Source organism: Leucopleurus acutus (assembly GCF_964270905.1).
Source record: "Leucopleurus acutus genome assembly, chromosome: 18".
NCBI classification, from domain to species: Eukaryota; Metazoa; Chordata; class Mammalia; order Artiodactyla; family Delphinidae; genus Leucopleurus; species Leucopleurus acutus.
The window spans coordinates 69,006,438-69,028,145 of record NC_139160.1 but is presented as its reverse complement, the minus strand read 5'-3'; the positions used below and the strand labels follow the sequence as shown (position 1 = coordinate 69,028,145).

At 42.8% G+C, this 21,708-nt stretch overlaps 1 protein-coding gene across 4 annotated transcripts in view; it reads left to right on the top strand.

Moving 5' to 3' along the window:
• NALCN (sodium leak channel, non-selective) overlaps positions 1-21,708 on the top strand; it is a gene marked incomplete at both ends in the record, with an annotated part of 280,034 nt that overhangs the window by 252,654 nt on the left and 5,672 nt on the right. For all 4 annotated transcript variants that reach the window (XM_082859218.1, XM_082859217.1, XM_082859216.1 and 1 more), the window contains 14 exons: positions 828-948; positions 1,033-1,131; positions 4,469-4,562; positions 5,072-5,178; positions 5,382-5,456; positions 6,152-6,271; positions 10,210-10,278; positions 11,224-11,372; positions 12,648-12,741; positions 14,397-14,529; positions 15,162-15,277; positions 17,128-17,285; positions 19,853-20,003; positions 21,540-21,689. In XM_082859218.1, the coding sequence (XP_082715344.1) occupies positions 828-948; positions 1,033-1,131; positions 4,469-4,562; positions 5,072-5,178; positions 5,382-5,456; positions 6,152-6,271; positions 10,210-10,278; positions 11,224-11,372; positions 12,648-12,741; positions 14,397-14,529; positions 15,162-15,277; positions 17,128-17,285; positions 19,853-20,003; positions 21,540-21,689 (1,636 nt within the window). The remainder of the gene's footprint in view (positions 1-827; positions 949-1,032; positions 1,132-4,468; positions 4,563-5,071; positions 5,179-5,381; positions 5,457-6,151; positions 6,272-10,209; positions 10,279-11,223; positions 11,373-12,647; positions 12,742-14,396; positions 14,530-15,161; positions 15,278-17,127; positions 17,286-19,852; positions 20,004-21,539; positions 21,690-21,708) is intronic.

The window sequence follows — 21,708 nt, the reverse complement described above, 5'->3', positions numbered from 1 at the left end:
AATCTTCTTCTGTTAACAAATATGTTAGCTAAGACCTGTAATGACTAGGGGAGATGCAGTGTAGTAGAAAGATGTTAGTGGAAAGAAAAAAGTATACACGTGTCAGAAAAATAAGAAATGAGACATCCCCTGACCCCCCAAAAATAGAGGGTCCAAAATGTTTTAGAACTCAGGAGTTAACTGTGCGGTAGACAGCACACTATACACTGGGGTCTACAAGAAGTATCTGTTGAGAACATTTGGAGTTAATGAGAGAAAAACACCCACCTGGGAGGGGGTTATCTGGAGACACATAGGGTATGTGTCACCTCAGGAGCCCCTAAAGCATCACTAGGTCACAGCATGCTGCTCACGTGATGACACAGAATTAAGTGGCCAAATTCTACTCATTTTACACTTTTTGTACTAACACCAGGATTTGTAATTCATGCCTTTAGGAAGGTTTTCTAATGTAAAACCATTTCAAAATTCACATCCAAACTCCAAGGCCCCTTTGTAAGAATCTCCTGCACAAGTTCTAACCAGAAAGTCCTCAGTATACTAATCAGGACCAGCCAGAAACATTGCAGAACCTCTGGAGCTAGAAGTCGAGGGACATAGCATTTTATTGTTTTCGATTGAGAACACCCCATCATTGCCTAATAATTAACTGCATAATTAATAAATTCTAACACATTGATGCATTCTTATGAGTTCGCAAACAAATGCCATCTAACCTACCTTCCAAGTGCCTATACTTTGCAACCAAGATTGGAAAGAGTTATAGATACTGCCTTAGGGTGCTTCTCACTGGAATTCCACGGAACATTCCTCTTTCTGACTTGCAGGGCGAATCCTCGGAACTTTAATTTTGACAATGTGGGCAATGCTATGCTGGCATTGTTTGAAGTTCTCTCCTTGAAAGGCTGGGTGGAAGTGAGGGATGTTATTATTCATCGTGTGGGTCCGGTAAGCACGCACTGGAATCCTTTGAATGTTACCACAGCTGCTTTCATTGGCTTTGATGAATAACTGTATTTTTCATTTATACAGATGCATGGAATCTATATTCATGTTTTCGTATTCCTGGGTTGCATGATTGGACTGACCCTTTTTGTTGGAGTAGTTATTGCTAATTTCAATGAAAACAAGGTAAGAATTCTTGGTTTGAATTCCGCAGCGTTTATTCTTTCCTAGCCACTCATTTTGAGTTCCCTTTTCCACACACGGCGTGCAGTCGCATTAAACTGTAAAGTGACCGGTGTAAATAATCTCTGTAACTATTTTACAAGCTACCTCATTGCTGCCTTTCAGGCACATTATTTCAGAGCACAATTCTCTTGCTAAATTTCCTCTTTTGGTAATGGTGTCATTAATTTGCCGAGGACTGAAAAACGCATCTGCTATTGTTCAAATTGAAAGGATGTGCAGCAAGTTATTAAAATACAGTAGCTGAAACCGATGCACTGATTGCAGGTAATATGCCTTTCACTAAGTGTAAATTGGTTGCTTCTGTGTAACTCAGTAGGTGAACTCAGAATTTTTTTGTTTTCTTTTTTTTTTTGCGGTACGCGGGCCTCTCCCTGCTGTGGCCTCTCCCGTTGCGGAGCACAGGCTCCGGACGCGCAGGCTCAGTGGCCATGGCTCACGGGCCTAGCCGCTCCACTGCATGTGGGATCTTCCCGGACTGGGGCACGAACCCGTGTCCCCTCCATCGGCAGGCAGACTCTCAACCACTGTGCCACCAGGGAAGCCCACAAAGCAATATTTAACCAAATTATTTTAAAAAGCTAGCAAATCCAAAATCCGATGAAAGATAGATAGTAATGTATTTCTCTAAGAAACTCATAAATCAGAACAAAAAGAACATGTTAGATTTGACACAATGAAGACGTTTGGTCCAATGGACATATAAAGGTCTCTGACAATTTGAGACTGTGTATTACTTTCAAGTACAAAATGTATCAAGTACAAAATGTATCATCTACAAAGTCATAAAACAATAATTACCAAAGAATTGATAATGTACACATGTTCTCTATCACAATTTTAAAACATAGCAAAAAATTCCCCATAATTTGGAAATATTAAGACTGCATTCTAAGTAATTTTTGAGTTACAGAAGAAATCAGAATAGAAAATCACAAAGCATTTAGATAAATCGTTTATAAAAATCACATTAAAACTCACAAGGTATAGATAAATCAGTAATTAGATGGAAATTTATAGCTTTTAATTGTATATGTTAGAGAATAATCAAATAGTGATGATTAACATGCCAAATACACAAATCAATAAATTACAATCAGAGCAACAAAGTGAAATAGAAGAAAATGGGAGGAAGAAAATAACAGATAAAAGAACAGAAAATTAGTGATACAGAAAACAAAGTAACTTACAGAAAAGCTCAAGAGTGAGAAAAACTGGTTTGTTGAAATAGATTGATAAGACTCTTACGGGGGTGAGCATGAACAAAAATGTGGAAAAACAAGCTATGGTAAGTATAATAGTGCCATAATTGTTACAGGGATAGAAAGTTAGGCTTACAGAATAGAACAGAAAGCCCTAGGAGGGACCCATGTGTATATGAAGCAGAAGTAGCACAACAAGTCAGTGGAGAAGCTGAGACCATCCATAGTGGTGCTGGGATAATTAATTGATTGTCTACGTCTCAGAAATTAAACTGACATTTCTACCTTACACCATATTCAAGAATAAATTCCAGATGAATGAAAGACCCAGCTATGAAAAGCAAATTTTAAACCATTTTTAAACCATGGAGAATGTGCTTTTAACCCTGGAGTAGTTGTAGAGTTCTTGACATTAACCACAAAGTGAAATCCATAAAGAAAAAAATTTATAAGTCAGATTACATTAAAAGGAAAAGTTTCTGAATGATAAAAGACACACTAAGCAAAATTTTTTAAAAAAAGCAAGCTAAGACTAAATACTTACAACTCACATAACTGACAAAATATTAGTATCCAGAATATATTAAGAATCTCTACAAAACATCAAAAAGTAAATATCCAAATACAAAAATGAGCAAAGAATATGAACAGGCAATTTACAAAGGAACACACAGGAATCACCTTATATATGCACTGAAAATGTTTCGTCTCATTAATATTAAAACCAAATCAGATACATTTCACACCCATCAAATGACCAAATTAAAATGTCTGATAAAGTCAAGTATTGGCAAGAATATAAGGAAATGGGAACACTTGTAGAATGAAACCAATTTTCTTGGTTATTGCTCTTTGGATAGCACCTTGGAAATCTCTGTAAGTGTGGAAATGTGTAAACTCTGAGATCCCAGCAGTTCCTTTCCTAGAGGTTTACCACAGAGCAAGATGTTTACCGTGAGACAGTACCCGTGGGTTTACTGCAACATCGTTTATAGTCCATAAACCTAAAATGATAACATCTGACATATTTGTACAGTGGGATACTGTGTGATCAGTTCAAATAAACTAATCAGATCTAGTATCTAGTTGTATGGAAAATGTAATTTTCAATGAAGATAAAAACAAACTGGGGACTTCCCTGGCGGTCCAGTGGTTAGGACTCTGTGCTTCCACTGCAGGGGTCTGGGTTTGATCCCCCGTAGAGGAACTAAAATCCTGCAAGACACGGGGCGCGGCCAAAAAAAAAAATAGTAAAAAACAAACTGCGTAAATTCCCACATGTTGTATACCATTACAGAAATTTATAAATTTAAAAACAAACACATTCTTGTATATTTATATATACATAAGCAGCCAAAGTCTGAAAACATAGTGAGGAGGACATTCCCCTGAAAGATAGTTAGCTCTGTGTCAGGAAAGGCAGGATGGGAGAGGGGAGGTGGTTTTTTCCCCAGTTTCTTAAATTATATTTTGGCCTTTGTAATATAATATAATGAAATGTAATGTAATATATTCAAGTGCATTTTAATGATGTGCTCTATTATATAACAAAGAATATCTGATCTCATTTAACCAATTGTCACAGCACAAATTTCTTAAATATGCAATTCTCTGACCTCATACCACTTAAAAATAGTTTCACGATTGCATGTAACAGAATGATTTCTAAAAAGACACAGTAGCCTTAACCAGAAGCAGCAGCATTGATAAGCTATCATTTTGCTGCAGCTTTTTCTACTATGAAAGGAAACTAACCACTGTTAGAGAGTATCTCTTTTAGAAAATCTAATCATATAGAAAACCTTCTTTAGATTTTCCCAAACCTGAATATTATACGTGTTCAAAGATGCCAACTGAAGGCTGCTGAATCTTCTCTGAACCCCCGGCCCTCTTTTCTGGAACTTCTCTCAAGACCACGTTTGAGAATTCTGACCCTGTTTATCGAACCACCATGGTATAGGAAGAATATCTTTGTTTTAAACCCACATTAATCTTGTTTGCGTCAGCAGCGCATTGCGATGTCCTTGGTGTGGAGCACATGACAAAAGGTCTTTCTCTGTTTTCCTTTGTTTATTAAGGGGACGGCTCTGCTGACTGTAGATCAGAGAAGATGGGAAGATTTGAAGAGCCGCCTGAAGATAGCACAGCCTCTTCATCTGCCACCTCGCCCGGGTATCAAAGATGCTCTGATTTTATTCATGTTGGGCACTAGTGTTCATGATTCCCCAGGAGTCTAAGATTTCAATTAAAATAATCATCATGAGGCCACTAGGTGATTGTGCAGAAGTTAATATAAAAACAGGCTCCAAACTACAGATCTCTCCATAGGCTATTAAAATCAACCACCCAAAGGCCGTGCTTCTGTGCTCTCAGGATAAGCCTTAATGAAAAAATGAATTGTTAAATAAATATATTTGTGCTTGCCTTTTAAACATATGAGTGAAATGTATTAAACTGACAGAAACTGAATGATGCGAATCTCCTTCCAGTGCAGACGGTGTCATGCACCGTCGTTTTAAATATTCAGACCCAGCCATTCCTGCAAGACACTTCACAGTAGATTGAACTGTAGGAGAGAAAAAAATGTAATGGGTTTTAAGACGAGCATTAAAGAAAATGAAAGGCAAGAACGTAAATGTGACCGATGTCTAAAATGCCCTTGCCTAAACCTTTCTTTTCAGATAATGATGGTTTTAGAGCTAAGATGTATGACATAACCCAGCATCCATTTTTTAAGAGGACAATTGCATTACTCGTCCTGGCCCAGTCGGTGTTGCTGTCCGTCAAGGTACTCTATTTCACCCTAACACTCTGGGAATGAATTTTTTATTCATTGGTGGGTCCAAGAACATTGCAGGCAGCCATGTCCACTCACAGTCTACATTTATAAAAAATTTAAATTCACAGTCATGTTCAGATGGGTGGAAGAGGGGAAAGTCTTTCCGTGTTGATAGAACGCAGGCACAGACGTGTGTGCTGTCTCTCTTACAGTGGGACGTCGAGGACCCAGTGACTGTTCCTTTGGCAACCATGTCGGTCGTTTTCACGTTCATCTTTGTTCTAGAGGTACAGTAATGAGCCAGCTGGTGCTGGGGGCTGCAGTGCACATTTTAAAGCAAAACAGCGTCCTCCTTCCATGGCACTTCCTTGCACCTCCACGTCCCGCTGCTTTTGAAGTCCTCTTTGGGGAACAGAATGCTCTTAGTATACTTCCTTTTCAGGCTGTTCTGCTTCGCTTGAACAAAGACTTCACTTTATATTTCCATTTTTCCAACGGCGAGAATTACTAACTGCCGTTGACGTTGTATCTGAATGTTGGCCTGTCTAGTTATGTGAGTTCAAATATTTACAGCAAACGGCACAAACCACTGTAATTCAGGGACTCAAATTACAATGTGGTGGCAGAGGGAGTTGGCCCAGACAAGATTATTTTAATATGTGGTCCACGTCACATTGCTTTCCAGTGCAATCTTCTTGGAAATGCAAGCAGATTTTTATTTTACCCTGTACCGGTTGATGTTTCCCAAAATCTATGGTCTTTTACTTGAGGAAGAAAAACGTCTTGCTATCAGAACTAGTCGTAGATAAAGGAGAAGAGAGTGTGGAGAATATAGATTTACATATATACACAGACACATCAGTAATAAATTCTTCTCTTTGGTTTCTACATCCTTTAAAAAAATAATGTGCCTCAGGTTAGTACATTTAAATATATGCTGAACACTCAGCCTCAGTTCATTGTCTTCATTGTTTTTCCCCAGGTTACAATGAAGATCATAGCGATGTCACCTGCCGGCTTCTGGCAAAGCAGAAGAAATAGGTACGATCTTCTGGTGACGTCACTCGGCGTTGTCTGGGTGGTACTTCACTTTGCCCTCCTGGTAAGCGCATCACTAAAGTTTATTTTAGTTGGTAATTTCAGTTTAGGTAACCCTGTTTCCAGTCTCGTCTCACTCCAGGTCAGCCTACTCTCAAGGGTCAGGTTAACCTCCCTAAAATTCAGCCTTGACCATGACGGACCCTCGCACACACACACGTGTACGTGTGCACACACTCGCACTCTTCACACAGACAAAAGCTGACCCCTCAGAGTCCTAGAGCCTGCAAGCCAGAAAGAGAAGGTCCTTCAAGATCCTCTGGTTTAACCCTCATTTTCTCAAAGGATAAAAGACAAGAGAGACAGAGAGAGAGACAGAGAAATGGAAACCGAGAGATGAAGAGACCTGCCTAAATTCACACACAAGCCAGAATCAGAGGACCTGAACCCAGTTCTCTGAGTGGAAGTGTAGCTTCCGTGCCACTACATTATAATTAGGGCTTCACAGTATGATTCTCTGATACTTTGCTGCCTTATTTTCTCCCAGACACCCGGCTGCCATTTCTCGAAAGCCATCATTCCCCATCTCAACACCTGAGTTCTCATTGTTCTGCCTAAAATGCATGCAGCCTCCCCACCCTCCATTCAGCTCAGACTCTACACCATAGGTGTACTTGATTGTGATCATGAGCTGTGTTGTCCAATAGAAATAAAATGTGGCCTGGATGTTATTTTAAATTTTCTGGGAGCCACATATAAAAAAGATAAAAAAAGAAAGAGATGACATTAATTTAATAATACATTTTTAACCTACCATTTCCAAAACATTATCATTTCAGTATGTCAGAAATGTAAAAATTATGAAGGAGTGAGGCTACACCCTTTCTTTGGTATTCAATCTTTGAGTGCCTATTTCACATTGACAGCACATCTTAATTTAGACTGGCCACATTTCAAATGCTCACTGACCACGTGTGGCTGCCATGGTGGACAGCACAGGTCCAGAAGACCTGGTTCCTAATCCAGCACTTCAATCAAGTTATTTGTCTTCAGTGATCTTTTGTTCCCTGCTCTGAACTGGGAATATATTTTCATAATTTACCTAGTCCATATGTGCATTATGAAGGTCAAGTATGTGAACTACTTCTAACTGTAAAGATTATACAAGCCCATAACATTTTTTTTATATACAGCAGGTTCATATTAGTTATCTATTTTATACATATTAGTGTATATATATCAATCCCAATCTCCCAGTTCATCCCACCACCACCCCCATAACACATTATTATAAATTCTTTCTTTCTTTCTTCTTTAGTCTTCCTTGATCCCACCCAAAAGTAATTGGGTGGGCTTATTCTGCCCTGCTCTTCTGTCCAGTATCCCATCCTCTCCAGTGTTAGAGTCATGCAGGAAAATAATCCCTAATGTTATTGACCCCGGCTAGTTCAATCAGTAAAGCATGAGACTCTTAATCTCAAGGTCATGGGTTCATGGGTTCCAGCCCCATGTTGGCTGCCACATAGGTGCCAAATAAAAGCCAATACTCGAGATACAAGTGTCGGTAGGAAAGGAAAGGTTGCTTTAGTCAGGAGGCCAGCAATCTGGGGAGAAGGTGGACTCATGTCCCAAAGAACCAACTCCCCACTGCCAGCCAGGGGGCGAGAGCTTTTAAAAGGGAGTTTCAGGGTTGTCTAGGTTGAGGGAGGGGCTATGTGCAGAACAGCACTGTCAGCTCTGACAATCATCTTGAAATTGGTCATACAGTGACCTGAATATTATTTATAGCCCTTGAGGAGGAACTAAAGGTCCTTGACTTTGTTTAATGGCTAAACTATTATTACTTTGTCTTGTTTGACTGCTTTCCTTTGCTTCTGAATTTTCTCACTTCTCCAATTAAATTTATTCTTCGGCTAAAGTTTTTCTACAGACAGGAGTCAGGCAGAGGACATGGGCTGGGGGGGCAGGAGGTTCTGTTACGGGAAGGCCCCATAGGGTCCTGCTCAGTTACACTAACACAGAGAACCCCTTTACACACCACAAAGGCTTTGCTTTAGGATGAAATTGCTGTGCTCAGGAAGATACTGAGTGTCCTTAAAACAGTTGTCACCCCAGTTCATTTCCTTAAACGACAAAGGATCCAGAGCACTAAAAAGCTGCACATCACCGTGCCAGCAATTGAGAAGAATGTAATGGGCAAAAACAAAGACAGTCACTGCTCTCATGAACCTCACAGCCTGGAATGTTAGATCTGTATTCATCAAATGCCCCCAGGTCAGTGAGAATTACAGCTATGGTGAGGGAGACGGAGAAACACGTGTCCCTGTGATGACACAGGAGAGTGCACGATGGCTTCATCAGAGAGATCCTGGAAGGCATCCCTGAGGGAGTGATGATTGAGATCAGTCTGTAGGGTGAGGGGAGAACATTCCAGGCAGCTGTCCCTATGATGGGAGGGTTCGGGAGGATAGACAGTATGACTGGAGTAGAAGGAGCGAGGGGAACGTGGTACAAGATCTGGTTGGGTAAGAGGTGTCAGACCTCTCAGGAGCTTGTAGTCCAGGTAAAGGATTAAGTCATCATCTCAGAAGCTGTGGGATGTCATCCCTTCCAGAATGCAAATAGAGATGGTATCTACAATAGGCTCTGAGCTAACATGGAAAAGAGGAGCAGCAAAACCCGTGTTTGTATCTTTTTCTAGACAAATTGTAGCCAAAAGCTATTCGGCCCAAACAGGAGAATGAGTAAACTTTCTAATTCTGGGTGTCCCCAAAGAGGATATCACATACCCGAAAGGCCAGCTTGCCTCTGCCTGACTGCTTCTGCTCTTCACCAAGAACCTGTGGTCCTGGAAGGTCATTCTTTCTCCACTCTATTTTGCAGTGGACTGTTGTGAAAGAAGACACAGTCCTTGTTCCCATCCAAAGATGCTTCTGTGCAGACACATTCATTTCTTTGCATCTCACCAAGGATCTTCCCTTCCTGGGGGCCATCTGTGACTGTTGTCATTTGACTAAGCAAAGCTCCCGGGGAATAATCACGCCTTGGCATCAGCTTAATGCCACTGTCGTTACTGCACTTGTAGCCAGTGGGGTCTTTGTTCTCAGATGAAGCTTTCTTAGTCATAGAGCACACCAAGTCTTCTCCTTTTTTTTAAAATTAATTTTTATTGGAGTATAGTTGCTTTACAATACTGTGTTAGTTTCTACTGCACAGCAAAATGGATCAGCTATACATATACATATATCCCCTCTTTTTTTGGATTTCCTTCCCATTTAGGTTACCACAGTGCATTAAGTAGAGTTCCCTGTGCTCTACAGCAGATTCTCATTAGATATCTATTTTACATATAGTATCAATAGGGTATATGTATCAATCCCAATCTCCCAATTCCTCCTACCACCCCCCCTTTCCCCCTTGGTATCCATGCAAGAGATATTACTGAGTCATCTCTTGCTGCCAATCACACACTTGAAAGAAGAGCTGGATGTGTTTTCAAAAGGGAGGACTTCTCTGAAATCAGCTCAGACGAATGTGCATGTGGCTGGCTTCAGCTTCCTTCAGAGAGAAGGAAGCTGAAACTGACCCCTGGCAATCTTTTCCAACACCAGCACCCGCTCTGGTTGTAGAAGGAAGCCAGGATTCTTTTATCTCCTGTCTCCCTCGACTTCTTCACTTGCATTGTTATCCTAGGGTTTTCTTGCTCCTCAAAGGACCTGGTCACTATTTTGTGTAAAATAAGTTTTAAAATACAGAATTCAGCTGAGCAAAACAGAGACTAAAGTTTCATTTAAGATTTGATTTTATAGCTAATATTTATTCATGAGTTTTGGCAGTGACCTTTTCAGCACCTTTTTAAGATACATTTCTTAGAGGAATTTTCACATTTTATTAATAAACTCATTATTCAGTAGACTTCACAGAAGACTTAAAATGAAAAATGGAACTCTAACAAGATTTTTCGTGCAAATTGCAAGAGGCTCTCCTCTGTTTAAATTTCAGAACGCGTACACCTACATGATGGGCGCGTGTGTGATTGTCTTCCGGTTTTTCTCTATCTGTGGGAAGCATGTAAGTACATTGTGAAGATGCTGTCATAGGTCATGTGTACACTGAAGAAAGGAGTGATGACTAACTGACTTTAGCTGCCCTTCTGGGTCTCCAGGGCTGGAGTTAACAAATTCCTAGACATCATAAGTCAAAATGAGCAAATAATCAAATGAATCGGTAGCTTAATTGTCTTGTGATTCGTTTCCTGACATTTGTGTTATTTTAGTTATTCTAATTTTCTGAGTGAACTCAATCATCAACTAGAGATAAAATGTCAGGCACAAAAGCAAAGACTAATGGTCTTTCTTAATGCTTCTTTATTTTTATTGTTTTTATTTTTAATAAAGTTAAATAATTTTACTGCAAAGAAGAATAATCTTTAACAAATATTCATGATCCTATGATTCCAAATTTATTGATGTTCTTTGTTAATGTTCAATACATTCCACATATATTTTTCATTTTTTACAGCACTGTTTTCTTTCTTGTTACTAACTTTATTTCATGTAGGGTCCATATATCCACAAAATCAGTATGGTAAATATTTGATGGTTATTTGGTATTTTACCATCGTTTAGTTTTGTTTTTATGATCGTCTGTTTGTGGAAGAATCCTGGGTCTGCTTGCTATTGGCCAAAAATGCACAGCCTGTATAATAAAGAGTTAGGGAGGAAGAGAAGAGAAAAATAGAAGGCTTAAAATATTGTGGTGGAACTTTTATTAATTTGGCTAAAGAGGCTGAAGTTTGAAATATGAGCAGAATTTCTTTAGGTCTAATGGTATTTAATAAAATTCAAATTTAATACCAGATAGGAAGCAACTTTCAAGTGATATCCTTGAGAATCACTTTTGTGCCAGACTGCTTAACTGTTACTTACTTCCCGGGTTCACCATGGCTTGATGAGATGAATGTCCCCTCCCTCCTTCTCTTTCCGCATCCCCGCCCCCACCCTCACCTCCATACAGGTGACACTAAAGATGCTCCTGCTGACAGTGGTCGTCAGCATGTATAAGAGCTTCTTTATCATAGTGGGGATGTTCCTGCTGCTGCTGTGCTATGCTTTTGCTGGAGTCGTCTTATTTGGTACTGTGAAATATGGGGAGAACATTAACAGGTTGGTATATATTTCTTTCTTTCTTTCCTTTTTTTTTTGAGGTACATGGCCTCTCACTGTTGTGGCCTCTCGCGTCGCGGAGCACAGGCTCCGGACGCACAGGCTCAGCGGCCATGGCTCACGGGCCCAGCCGCTCCGCGGCATGTGGGATCTTCGCGGACCGGGGCACAAACCCGCGTCCCCTGCATCGACAGGCGGACTCTCAACCAGTGCGCCACCAGGGAAGCCCTATTTATCTTTCTATTCAAATATTAAGCAAACGTTTTTAGTAATGAAATCATGGATACATATCTGCATGTGTTTTAGACAAAGATGGGGAGGGGGAAGCAATCATTTGGAAATTAAAACAAAATAAAATGGCCAAATTTTAAATGACATTTTTCTCATTGAAACTATGCATGCTTACTGTTAGAAAATTAGAAAATTCAGAAATAAAAGAAAACAGGGGCTCCCCTGGTGGCGCAGTGGTTGAGAGTCCGCCTGCCGATGCAGGGGACACGGGTTCGTGCCCCGGTCCGGGAAGATCCCACATGCCGCGGAGCGGCTGGGCCCGTGAGCCATGGCCGCTGAGCCTGCGCGTCTGGAGCCTGTGCTCCGCAACGGCAGAGGCCACAGCAGTGCGAAACCCGCGTACCGCAAAAAAAAAAAAAAAAAAAAAAAGGAAACAAAAAGAATCCATAATTCCACCACCATGCAGGAATAACCACTTCTAATATCCTGGTGAATTCCAGCAATTCTTTTATCCACATACAGCCAGAAATGATACATTATTTTTTTAATTAAACAATTTTGAGATGGCTTTGTTTTTTTTAAGCAAAACATGGGAAGTTAGGACCCCCAAATTGTTATATGTGGAAAGCATTTTTCAAAGATTGTCTTAAATTTTGTGGAACCATTTCTGAGTGTTTTTTTTTAAGTCCTTACACAGAAAATTAAATACAAATGTGTCTTGTTGCAGAGATCACTTATTTGATATATGGTGGCCCCATCTTTTATAGCATAATCCACATAAAAGAAGGAATCACTTCTAATTGTCAACGCTTGCTTTCTCAGTCATTCAAGATGAATGGCAATAAACTGCTGGCACCATGCTAGGGTTGGACTACTGAGATAGCTATACTTGGAGGCAAGTATAAATAAGAAACAAAAGGGTGTAACCTTTGGAAATGGTAACTTAGCAATCACATTTGCTCTAAAATCCACATGTTTTGGTGGTGACAGCCCTTACATGACAAACCATATTACTCACATTCTGGTTTTTTTTCCTTAAATTAGGCATGCAAACTTTTCTTCAGCTGGCAAAGCTATTACCGTACTGTTCCGAATTGTCACAGGAGAAGATTGGAACAAGATTATGCATGACTGCATGGTAAACGTCCCCTCATCACTCGCGATGCCTTCACTTAGAAGCAGATAAAACTCTTTGGTGATACAATATAGGCAGCACCATCCTTGTAGCAGCTAGACTGTGTACAAAACACATATCCTGGCCCTTTAGTCCGTAAAATTGCATTCTTTTACATTACAATACATGGACATACAGGAAATATTTCCAGTGAACCCAAGTCGAGCTATTGTAGTTCCATTCAACAAATTTGCATTATGTGAGCATTGTTCTTTCCCTCCCATCTTTGACATTTTGGCAGTCAAGTACAAACAGGAGAGTTCCACTTCTTTGACTTAATTCAACAGATATTCACTGAGCCCCTGGTTTGTACTGGCCCCTGTACTACGTGCCCGGTCTTCAGCGATTCCAAGGCATTCTCAAGGAGTTTATGTCAGGGGCTCTGAGCAATACTCTCCCTCAGCTATCCTCACTTCTAGAGCCTAATTCTTCATCATCCTTCAGGTCTCAGTTTGAAGCTCAGTTCCCTCAGGAATCCTGCCCAGCGCTAAGGCTGCTGGTTCTGGGTCCTCCCAGTGTTCTGTATTTCTCCTTTGTAGTGTGTAGCACAACTGCAGTGAGTTATTGGTTTGATTGGTTTATTTCAGCTCCCTCTCACCCTCTGGACCAACTATTAAAAGAAATTTCTGCAAAGACGGCAATTCAGTGGCCACCACCCATGCGTGGTTACTGAGCACCTGAAATGTGCCTAGTGCAACTGAGGAACCAAATTTTCAACTGTATTTAATTGTATTGAATGTTAATGAACATACATTTGGATTTAGATAGCCACGTGGAGTTAGCCGCTACCATGTTGGACTGCAGGGTTCTAGACTGTCAGCTTCATGGCAGAGGGAAGGGGTCTGGGTCCTGCTCACCAGCCTGTCCCCAACACTGGGCATAAACCTAGCACATAGGAAGAGCTCAGGAAATTTATGCATGAATGAGTGGGGACAGAATTCACCAAATCAAAAATAATACAAGGCAGAATTAAATAAATTCTAGATAAAAACAAGCAGAATGCCATGGAAATGCAGAAGAAACAGCTAGTCTCTCTGACTGAAAGAAACCAGGAGGTTTCTCAGAGGTGTTGGAGTTTTACTGGGCCAGTGAAGAATGGGGAGGCTTTTGATAACCTGAATCTTGTGCCATTTAATGATATTCCATAACGATGCTCCAGGAATGAGAATTACTGGCTTTTCCTTACACAACTTGAATGTGAATTTGCTGTGTATGCAAATCTTCCTAAATCTTAACCCATTACTTAAGTCAGAGTTTTTTTTTAAACACCTTTTTCTCTGACTTTCTGCGTTTTGCATCACAGTGACTACTTACTCTTTGGGGCTAGTGGAGGTGGCAGAAAGAGTATCTCTTGAAGGAAGGGAGTTCGTGTTCATTGTGCTTCTAAAATGGCAATGAACTTGGGATCCTACAAGACCAAAAGCATAGTATAAATGAAACATTCTTTTTGATTTTTGCCACAGATGAGGTACCCAATGTATGGGCCTTTGAAAGATCACTTTGAAGTTACTTATATTTTATATCGTTAGGAATATGTTCACAACTACAGTCAGTTAACGGAAATTTGTAATCTTCTCTTCTCTCACCCTGTCCCCCCCTTCCCCGCCACGGGCCCACAGGTCCAGCCCCCGTTTTGTACTCCAGATGAATTTACATACTGGGCAACAGACTGTGGGAATTACGCTGGGGCACTTATGTATTTCTGTTCATTTTATGTCATCATTGCCTACATCATGCTAAATCTGCTTGTAGGTAAGTGATGTGCATTGAATTATTTTTCAATCTCTTTAAACTCAGGTTATTAGATAATTATGTACAATTTCCAAGTAATTATCCTGGATTGCTTGGGGTGGGTGTTTTATGGCATTAATTATAAATTGTTGCCCCTCGGTCCAGAAGCTGAAAAGACCTTTGAAAGGCATGTAAATGACAGTTGATTGCAATTTCAAGAGTTGTTCTATTTATTATGATCATTAATTTCAAAAGCTCTTCTCATGGATTCAGTTGGACAAATACCAGGGAAGGCTACCTTTCCAGCCTTGAAATACCACATTTATTTTTTCAAAAGATATACACTGTCCCCCCAGATGTGGGACTATCCAGAACTCAACTTGACCTTTAAAAGCTGCCCTGGAACTCAACTAAGAATTGAAGCCAGCTGGCACAAGCATCTTAGACACAGGATGCGTGTTTTGGAAAGGTGGAAGCTGGATAAATAGCTCAGTCCAAGTGTAAAACATGCCAACTTGGAAACCATACTAAAAGCCCTTTAATAATTTGGCTTATAATGTAGGTGATAAAATTCATTATTTATAATAGATGTACTTTTTCTGAAAAATGACAGATTAGCATAATTGTCTAACATCCCCATTTTTTTTTTTTAGCCATAATTGTGGAGAATTTCTCCTTGTTTTATTCCACTGAGGAGGACCAGCTTTTAAGTTACAACGATCTTCGCCACTTTCAAATCATATGGAACATGGTGGATGATAAAAGAGAGGTATTGTCTCATGCCTCACCCCTACCCCAACTGCCGTACTGCAGACATTTTAGTGGTTTTGTTGTTTTCAGTGGACATGTATTGAATTTGGAAAGGCCATTGCTGAATTGCAGAAAGCTGTCATTGACAATTTAGAAGAATGTACAAGGAAGGGAGAGGGACAGAATAGTTCCCCATCGTGTCCTTTCCAACCACAAACGTCTTCTCCTTCAGATATTCAGGAGGTTGGCAAGGAAAGGAAACCAAGGGAGCTCTGAAGAGACCAGCTGGGGCTCAGGGCAGGGAGGGGGGTGAAGTTCAGATCACCAAAGCGACAGTATAATACAGATTCATGATCACCTCAGCTTTCACACAGCAATTCTGATTAGAAGTGCAAAGGAGTTATTTAAGTGGTTTCTGAAAGTTATCATTTTGGACTTATTATTTGAATGTTTTCATCATACATCTTACCCAAGATTGCCTAGAGTTAGGCAGAGCAGCAGATGCTTCCCCCTCCCCCTCGCCCCCCTCCCCCTTCTCCTAGCAAAGCTTCAGGCGCAGTTCCAGGCACCAGGGATGTGACAGTGAACGAGGTGGCAAGGTCCCCGTGCTCACAGAGCCTGTGTTCCATTGTGGGCAAACAATAATGATTGTAATAATTATTACCATTTCAAGAAGTTATAAGCACTTTGAAGAAGGTGGTGGCATGGGACAGAGTGGTTGGAGATGGGGGGCAGATGCTTTAGCGGGGTGGTCTTGAAGGCCTGGCTGAGGACGTGTTATTTGACGTAACACCTGACAAATGAGGAAAGTTCAGCCATGGGCAGACCTGGGGGAAGATCTGAAAAGAGTTTCTGGAAGATACGACTGTAGACACAGAGACCAGGGAGCCAGGGGCAGAGCAAACGGGGTCCTGGACCAGAGCTGGGGTCTGCACTGCCATGCAGGACTTTCTCCAGCCCCTGGGCTTGCTCCCTCTCTCCTTAGCGGCCCCCAGGCACTGGCCTGGGGGGGGGGGGTTCTTCCGAGACAGTGACCTGCGTGTGCAGGTGTCTGGCCCTGTCTCTGTCTCACCTGGATCCACTTAGGTCTCCGTAACTGCCACCGCAAGGAACCTGCTTTCCATTGACACACACGGAAGGCGACACCACCGCTCACACGTGTAGACATTCATAACGGACAGGAATTCACGGGCTACCAACATCCCTGCCTCTCACCCAACTCCTTAACTCAAAGTCACAGCCAGGCTGGCACCGTAGGTTTTGTTGCCCTGAACGGAGTGACATGTGTAAGGTCCTCGGAATCTGCATCTGCTCCGACCAGCAAGAGGGCAGATCTGGGAGCCCCGTCCTGCTGGATGTAATTGTCCTAACAACAGAGAAGCCCCGGAAAGGAGTGGTCTTTCCCTAGAAGGGTAGCTCTGAGCCCATGGTTAGAAGTCCCCAGCATCTGGACTAAGTGTCGGCCCCATTTTTTCCGCTCCATGCGTTACTGGCCCACTTGGCACGTGTGTTAGAGAAACAGGTGAACACGGCTGAGGCAGTGCAGGGGGCAACAGGAAGAAGAGGGAGCGTAGAAGCTGGGCCCGGGGGAGGCCGAGGGTCCCCTCTGCCTCTTCCTTGCCCCCGCTTGGCGGCGGGATGCCCTCTAGAACCAGAGATGCTCCAGCAGCAACTCCACGGGCTGGGCTCCTAATCCCTGGCTCCCCTGGGTGCACAGAGCCCCCCGGCCTTGGGGAGGCCAAAGGCTTCCTTGTGCCGGTGCCGATTATGTTAGCTTTTGAGAGCTAGCTGTGGGCTTCTTTGCTGTGCCAACAGAACCCCAAGCGAATCATTGTGGTCTGTTTCCGAGTGACTGTGCTCTGTCACCAGGGGGTGATCCCGACTTTCCGCGTGAAGTTCCTGCTGCGGCTTCTGCGGGGGAGGCTGGAGGTGGACCTGGACAAGGACAAGCTTCTGTTCAAGCACATGTGCTACGAGATGGAGAGGCTGCACAACGGCGGTGATGTCACCTTCCATGATGTGCTCAGGTACCGCAGTTCACAGCCCTGCGTCTCTGCTGCACAGGGAGAGGAGCCGGGCCGCCCCTCATTCCGCAGGAAGGAAGCGGTCCAGGAGAGCTGGGCACCTGCTCTGTTCCTCAGGCCCCTGTGGTCAAGTGCAAGCTACAGCCCCCGACCTTCTCACTCACGGGTCCAGCCACAGTCGGCCTGGCCCACCGGGGACAGTTGCCCCTGGTTGGTTGGCAAACCCCATTTTCCAGCCGTTTCATGAGAACCCAGACAGGACAAAGGGGCACACAGAGGCTTCTGTATTATTCACTAGGATTGCTCTAGCAAAATACCATACACTGAGCGGTTTAAACAGCAAGTTTAGTCTCCCGGCTCTGGAGGCTGGAAGTGAATTCAAGGTGTCAGCAGGCTGGGTTCCCTCTGAGGCTGTGAGGGGGGATCTGATCCAGGTGTCACCCAGCTGCTGGTGGCTTGCTGGCCATTGTTGGTGTTTCTTGGCTTGTGGAAGCATCACCCTCATCTCTGCTTCATCTTCACAAGGCGTGCTCCCTCTGTGTGTGTGTCTGTGTCCGTGTTCAGATGTCCCCTTTTATAAGGAGTCCAGTCATATTGGATTAAGGACCCACCCTACTCCAGCATGACCTCATCCTAACTAACTACATCTGCAATGACTTATTTCCAAATAAGATCACACTTCAAAGTACTGGAGGTTAGGACTCCACAACATAGCTTTTGTTGAGGGGAAAACAATGCAACCCATAAGAGCTTCTTAAACGGGAGTCCATGGATAGAATTCAGAGGTCCGTGGTCTTGGAAAGGGAAAAAATTACATCTTTATTTTCACTAATCACTCACTGAAATGCAGCATTTTCTTCAATGATATACCTGTATCTTTGTCACCAGTAGAAATCACAGACATTTTCACACACATTACTACTGTGTGTCTGATATCTTAAAATATCCGTTATGCTCACCAGTTCTGAGTTACAGTAGTCATTTGACCTCAGCTAGATGTTATTATTTAATGTAATAATACAGACGCACTTATGTTACTACGTCATCACCTTTTCAAAGAAAATAATTTGAGAACTGTATTTCGATATAACCGGTTTCCTTTGTAATGCAGATTTTTTAATGCATTTAAAACCTTGTTCTAAGAAATGTCCTATCAGCTGCACTGCCAAAGGATCCATGCCCCAGAAAAAGTCAAGAACCCTCCTCTGCCACCAGTAACTATTTTCATCATGTTGCATATACCTGGCAAGTTAAAATGTTGGGTATTGTGTCACAAATTTCAGGAGCATTCAGGCGTACAGAAATACGTTGTGACTGGAATTTGAAGAAAGACCAGAACAGAGGAAAGATCTGGGAGAAGTTCTCTCAAGTTATCGATTTTACCTCCCTCTCTTCACTTCTTCCAGGGGAAAGCTAAAAGGCAGGAAAAGATGAGGCAGAAAACACCGACGAACAGCAAAGGATGCCATCTCTCTCAGAATGTCACTCCATCTTCCCTCCTAGTGACAAATATTTTTAGGCTGAAAGTCAGATGCATACACATATCACTGTCCCTAATACTTAACACGCAGCCTCTTTGGATCACATTGGTGTGTCTGATGACATGGACCCAGGCGAAGCTGATGGTGGCATCCTTTGCCCCTCCCTACTCCTCTAGCCCTGGATATGATGACAACTGTTCAATGATGAGATTCTTGATGAGGCAGAGAAGAGAGGAAGAGCAAACGTGCTTTCTTCGCCCACGGTGGGAAGAACCTTAGCAAACAAGAGTAGGTCATTTTACCAGGGCTGCACCTGCACCGGGAGGGCCCCTCCAGGCTGTGATCTGGACTATGGAGAGGGTTCTGAGCTCGAAGCTCGGGGTAGGCAGAGGCTGAGCAATAACCTGGGTACCGCGGCTGCACCAGGTAGCACCAGAAGGCGCTGTGCCTTTGGCTCTGAGCCCCTCAGCCTGGACGCATGAGGTGCCTTATTGCCCAGGGGCCCCAGTGCAGCACTTCAGCTGTGTTGCTTTCATTTGCCACTGCCTGGGCCTATTGTATCGAGGGCCAAATGGGAGTGAACGTTCCACCCTGGCTTTGCACCCATCTAACATGAATGAGGAAGATGTAGGGGGCAAATGAGTTAAATTGAGAGGGAAATGGCGGGGGGATTGGATGCATGACCCACAGCCAAGCCTCCTGACCATCACCAATTGGATCTGAATGTGAAGACAGTATAGAAAGAGCAGCCTTCCTTCTACAGGGAAAGTTCCAGAGTCTTAAGCAGCTGATAATGTAGGTCAGGGCCTAGCCTGGACATTTTGTTTCACAAACGCTTACAGTGTTGCGAGTACCTTGCGAATACTAGTGAACTTCGTCACATAGTAAGGTAGGTCTCATGACTCTCCCCATGTGACAGATGAGGGTAGAGAGACAGAGAGGTGACATAACCAGCCCAAGCCCTCCAGCTGGTCAGGGCTGGCGTCCAGATGTTACATTGGTTGGATGGAGTGATGTTCTCTCTGGATTCTGAGAGTCTAGACCCCAGGTACCTCAGAGCTCATCTCTGCATGTTTCCCCCCCCACCAGCATGCTTTCCTACCGGTCGGTTGACATCCGGAAGAGTTTGCAGCTGGAGGAGCTGCTCGCAAGGGAGCAGCTGGAGTACACCATCGAGGAGGAGGTGGCCAAGCAGACCATCCGCATGTGGCTGAAGAAGTGCTTAAAGCGCATCAGAGCCGTGAGTGAGCCGGACCCGTCAGGCTTTACTCCCTCCTCCCAAAGGAGGGGGGAAGGAGGGTCAAACGGAAAGAGCTCCTTCAGCACCTACGCTGGAGCCTTCTGTGATCACCTTATGAGCCCATAGCCACGTCACCTTTATCCACTTAACGATATTCAAACCTGAATTCTGGTCCACCTTCAGCCATACCCTCTTGAGCAGAGTCCATAAGAAATTTCCATTGAATCACATTTTTATAACTTAGCATGAATGTTGAAAAAGCAGTTTATGGATATTAAAATATTTATAATCTCCATTTATGAAATATGAGTGTTCACAATGCCAGAAATCTCTACATACTGAACGGCAACTGAATTTACAAAACTACTTTTAAATTACTCCTAAAAATACCAACATATTGTTGACAATGTTGTTTGATCTTTAATTAAAGACCGCCTCTCCCCAGAGTTTATGATCTGCTTCCTGAACTATAAGCTTTAAGACTCTCTAACTCATAAATCCATGAACATACACTGTATTGATATAGGCTGTGTTTACAGTGGGCACTTCTATTAGGTTATTACCTTTATGAGTGGTTTTGACCTATGCTTCACACACAGGGGAAGAAAATCAAACTAACCACTAAACATTTATCCATAACAGATTTTTTTTTTTATCCTGTTTCTCAGAACACCACCAACTTCGAAACATATCTATCGGAGGAGAAAAGGTCCCCAGAGCAAGGAGCCCGTCCAACCTCTAATAGCAAGGCAGCTGCGGTAGCTGGGCCACCATAGCCCTGCTAGGTCAGGGATCACGTCTGCCCCCCACAGGCCCTGACAGGGCACAGGCAGTGCCCACTCGCCCCAGACCGTCCAGGCCTCAGTGTGCGCCAAGACAGGTTGGCCCGCTGCCGCATTGGCCTGCTCCAACCAGAGCCAAGACAAGAGTGAAGCAAGGGTTTCACTCATCCACCCAAGTCTCCCGCCTCTTCCAATTTAGAGGAAAGGAGCGATCCACATTGGCTTAGCACAGTGTAAGATAAGAAGGGAAAAAAATGGAAACTCACATTAATGATCTAAAACTTCTGTTATATTGTATAGCACGGGGAACTGTACTCAGTATTATGTAATAACCTATAAAGGAAAAGAATCTGAAAACGAATATATCTATATGTATAACTGAATCGCTGTGCTGTACACCTGAAACTTAGCATTGCAAATCAACTATACTTCGATTAAAAAAAAATGTTTTCAGAGAAGGAAAAAAACTCTATTTAAAGTAAAACAAGGTAGTATCAGTGAGCATAACTATTCCAATTGTTATGCAAATGAAAACAGGATGGGAAGGCAATTCCTAAGTCTCTGAGTCCTCCTTTAAAGCAATCTGATACTCCTCAGGGAAATCAGTTAAGAACCTTTACTTGGAAGCTCTTAAGAGGTCACCAGGCATTCAGGTCCTTTGAAGAAGAGAGAAGAAAATAAGATTTGACCGGTGCGGGCTGGGGGATGCCGGGCTGAAATTCTGGTCCCTGAAAGAACAATCCTATTTCCATAGAAACAGCAGCAGTCCTGCAGCATCATCCACAGCCTGAGAGAGAGCCAACAGCAGGAGCTGAGCCGCTTTCTGAACCCACCCAGTATTGAGACCACACAGCCCAGCGAGGACCTGAACGCCAACAGTCAGGATACCAACATGCAACCCGAGGTACAGTCCGGGCGGGAGG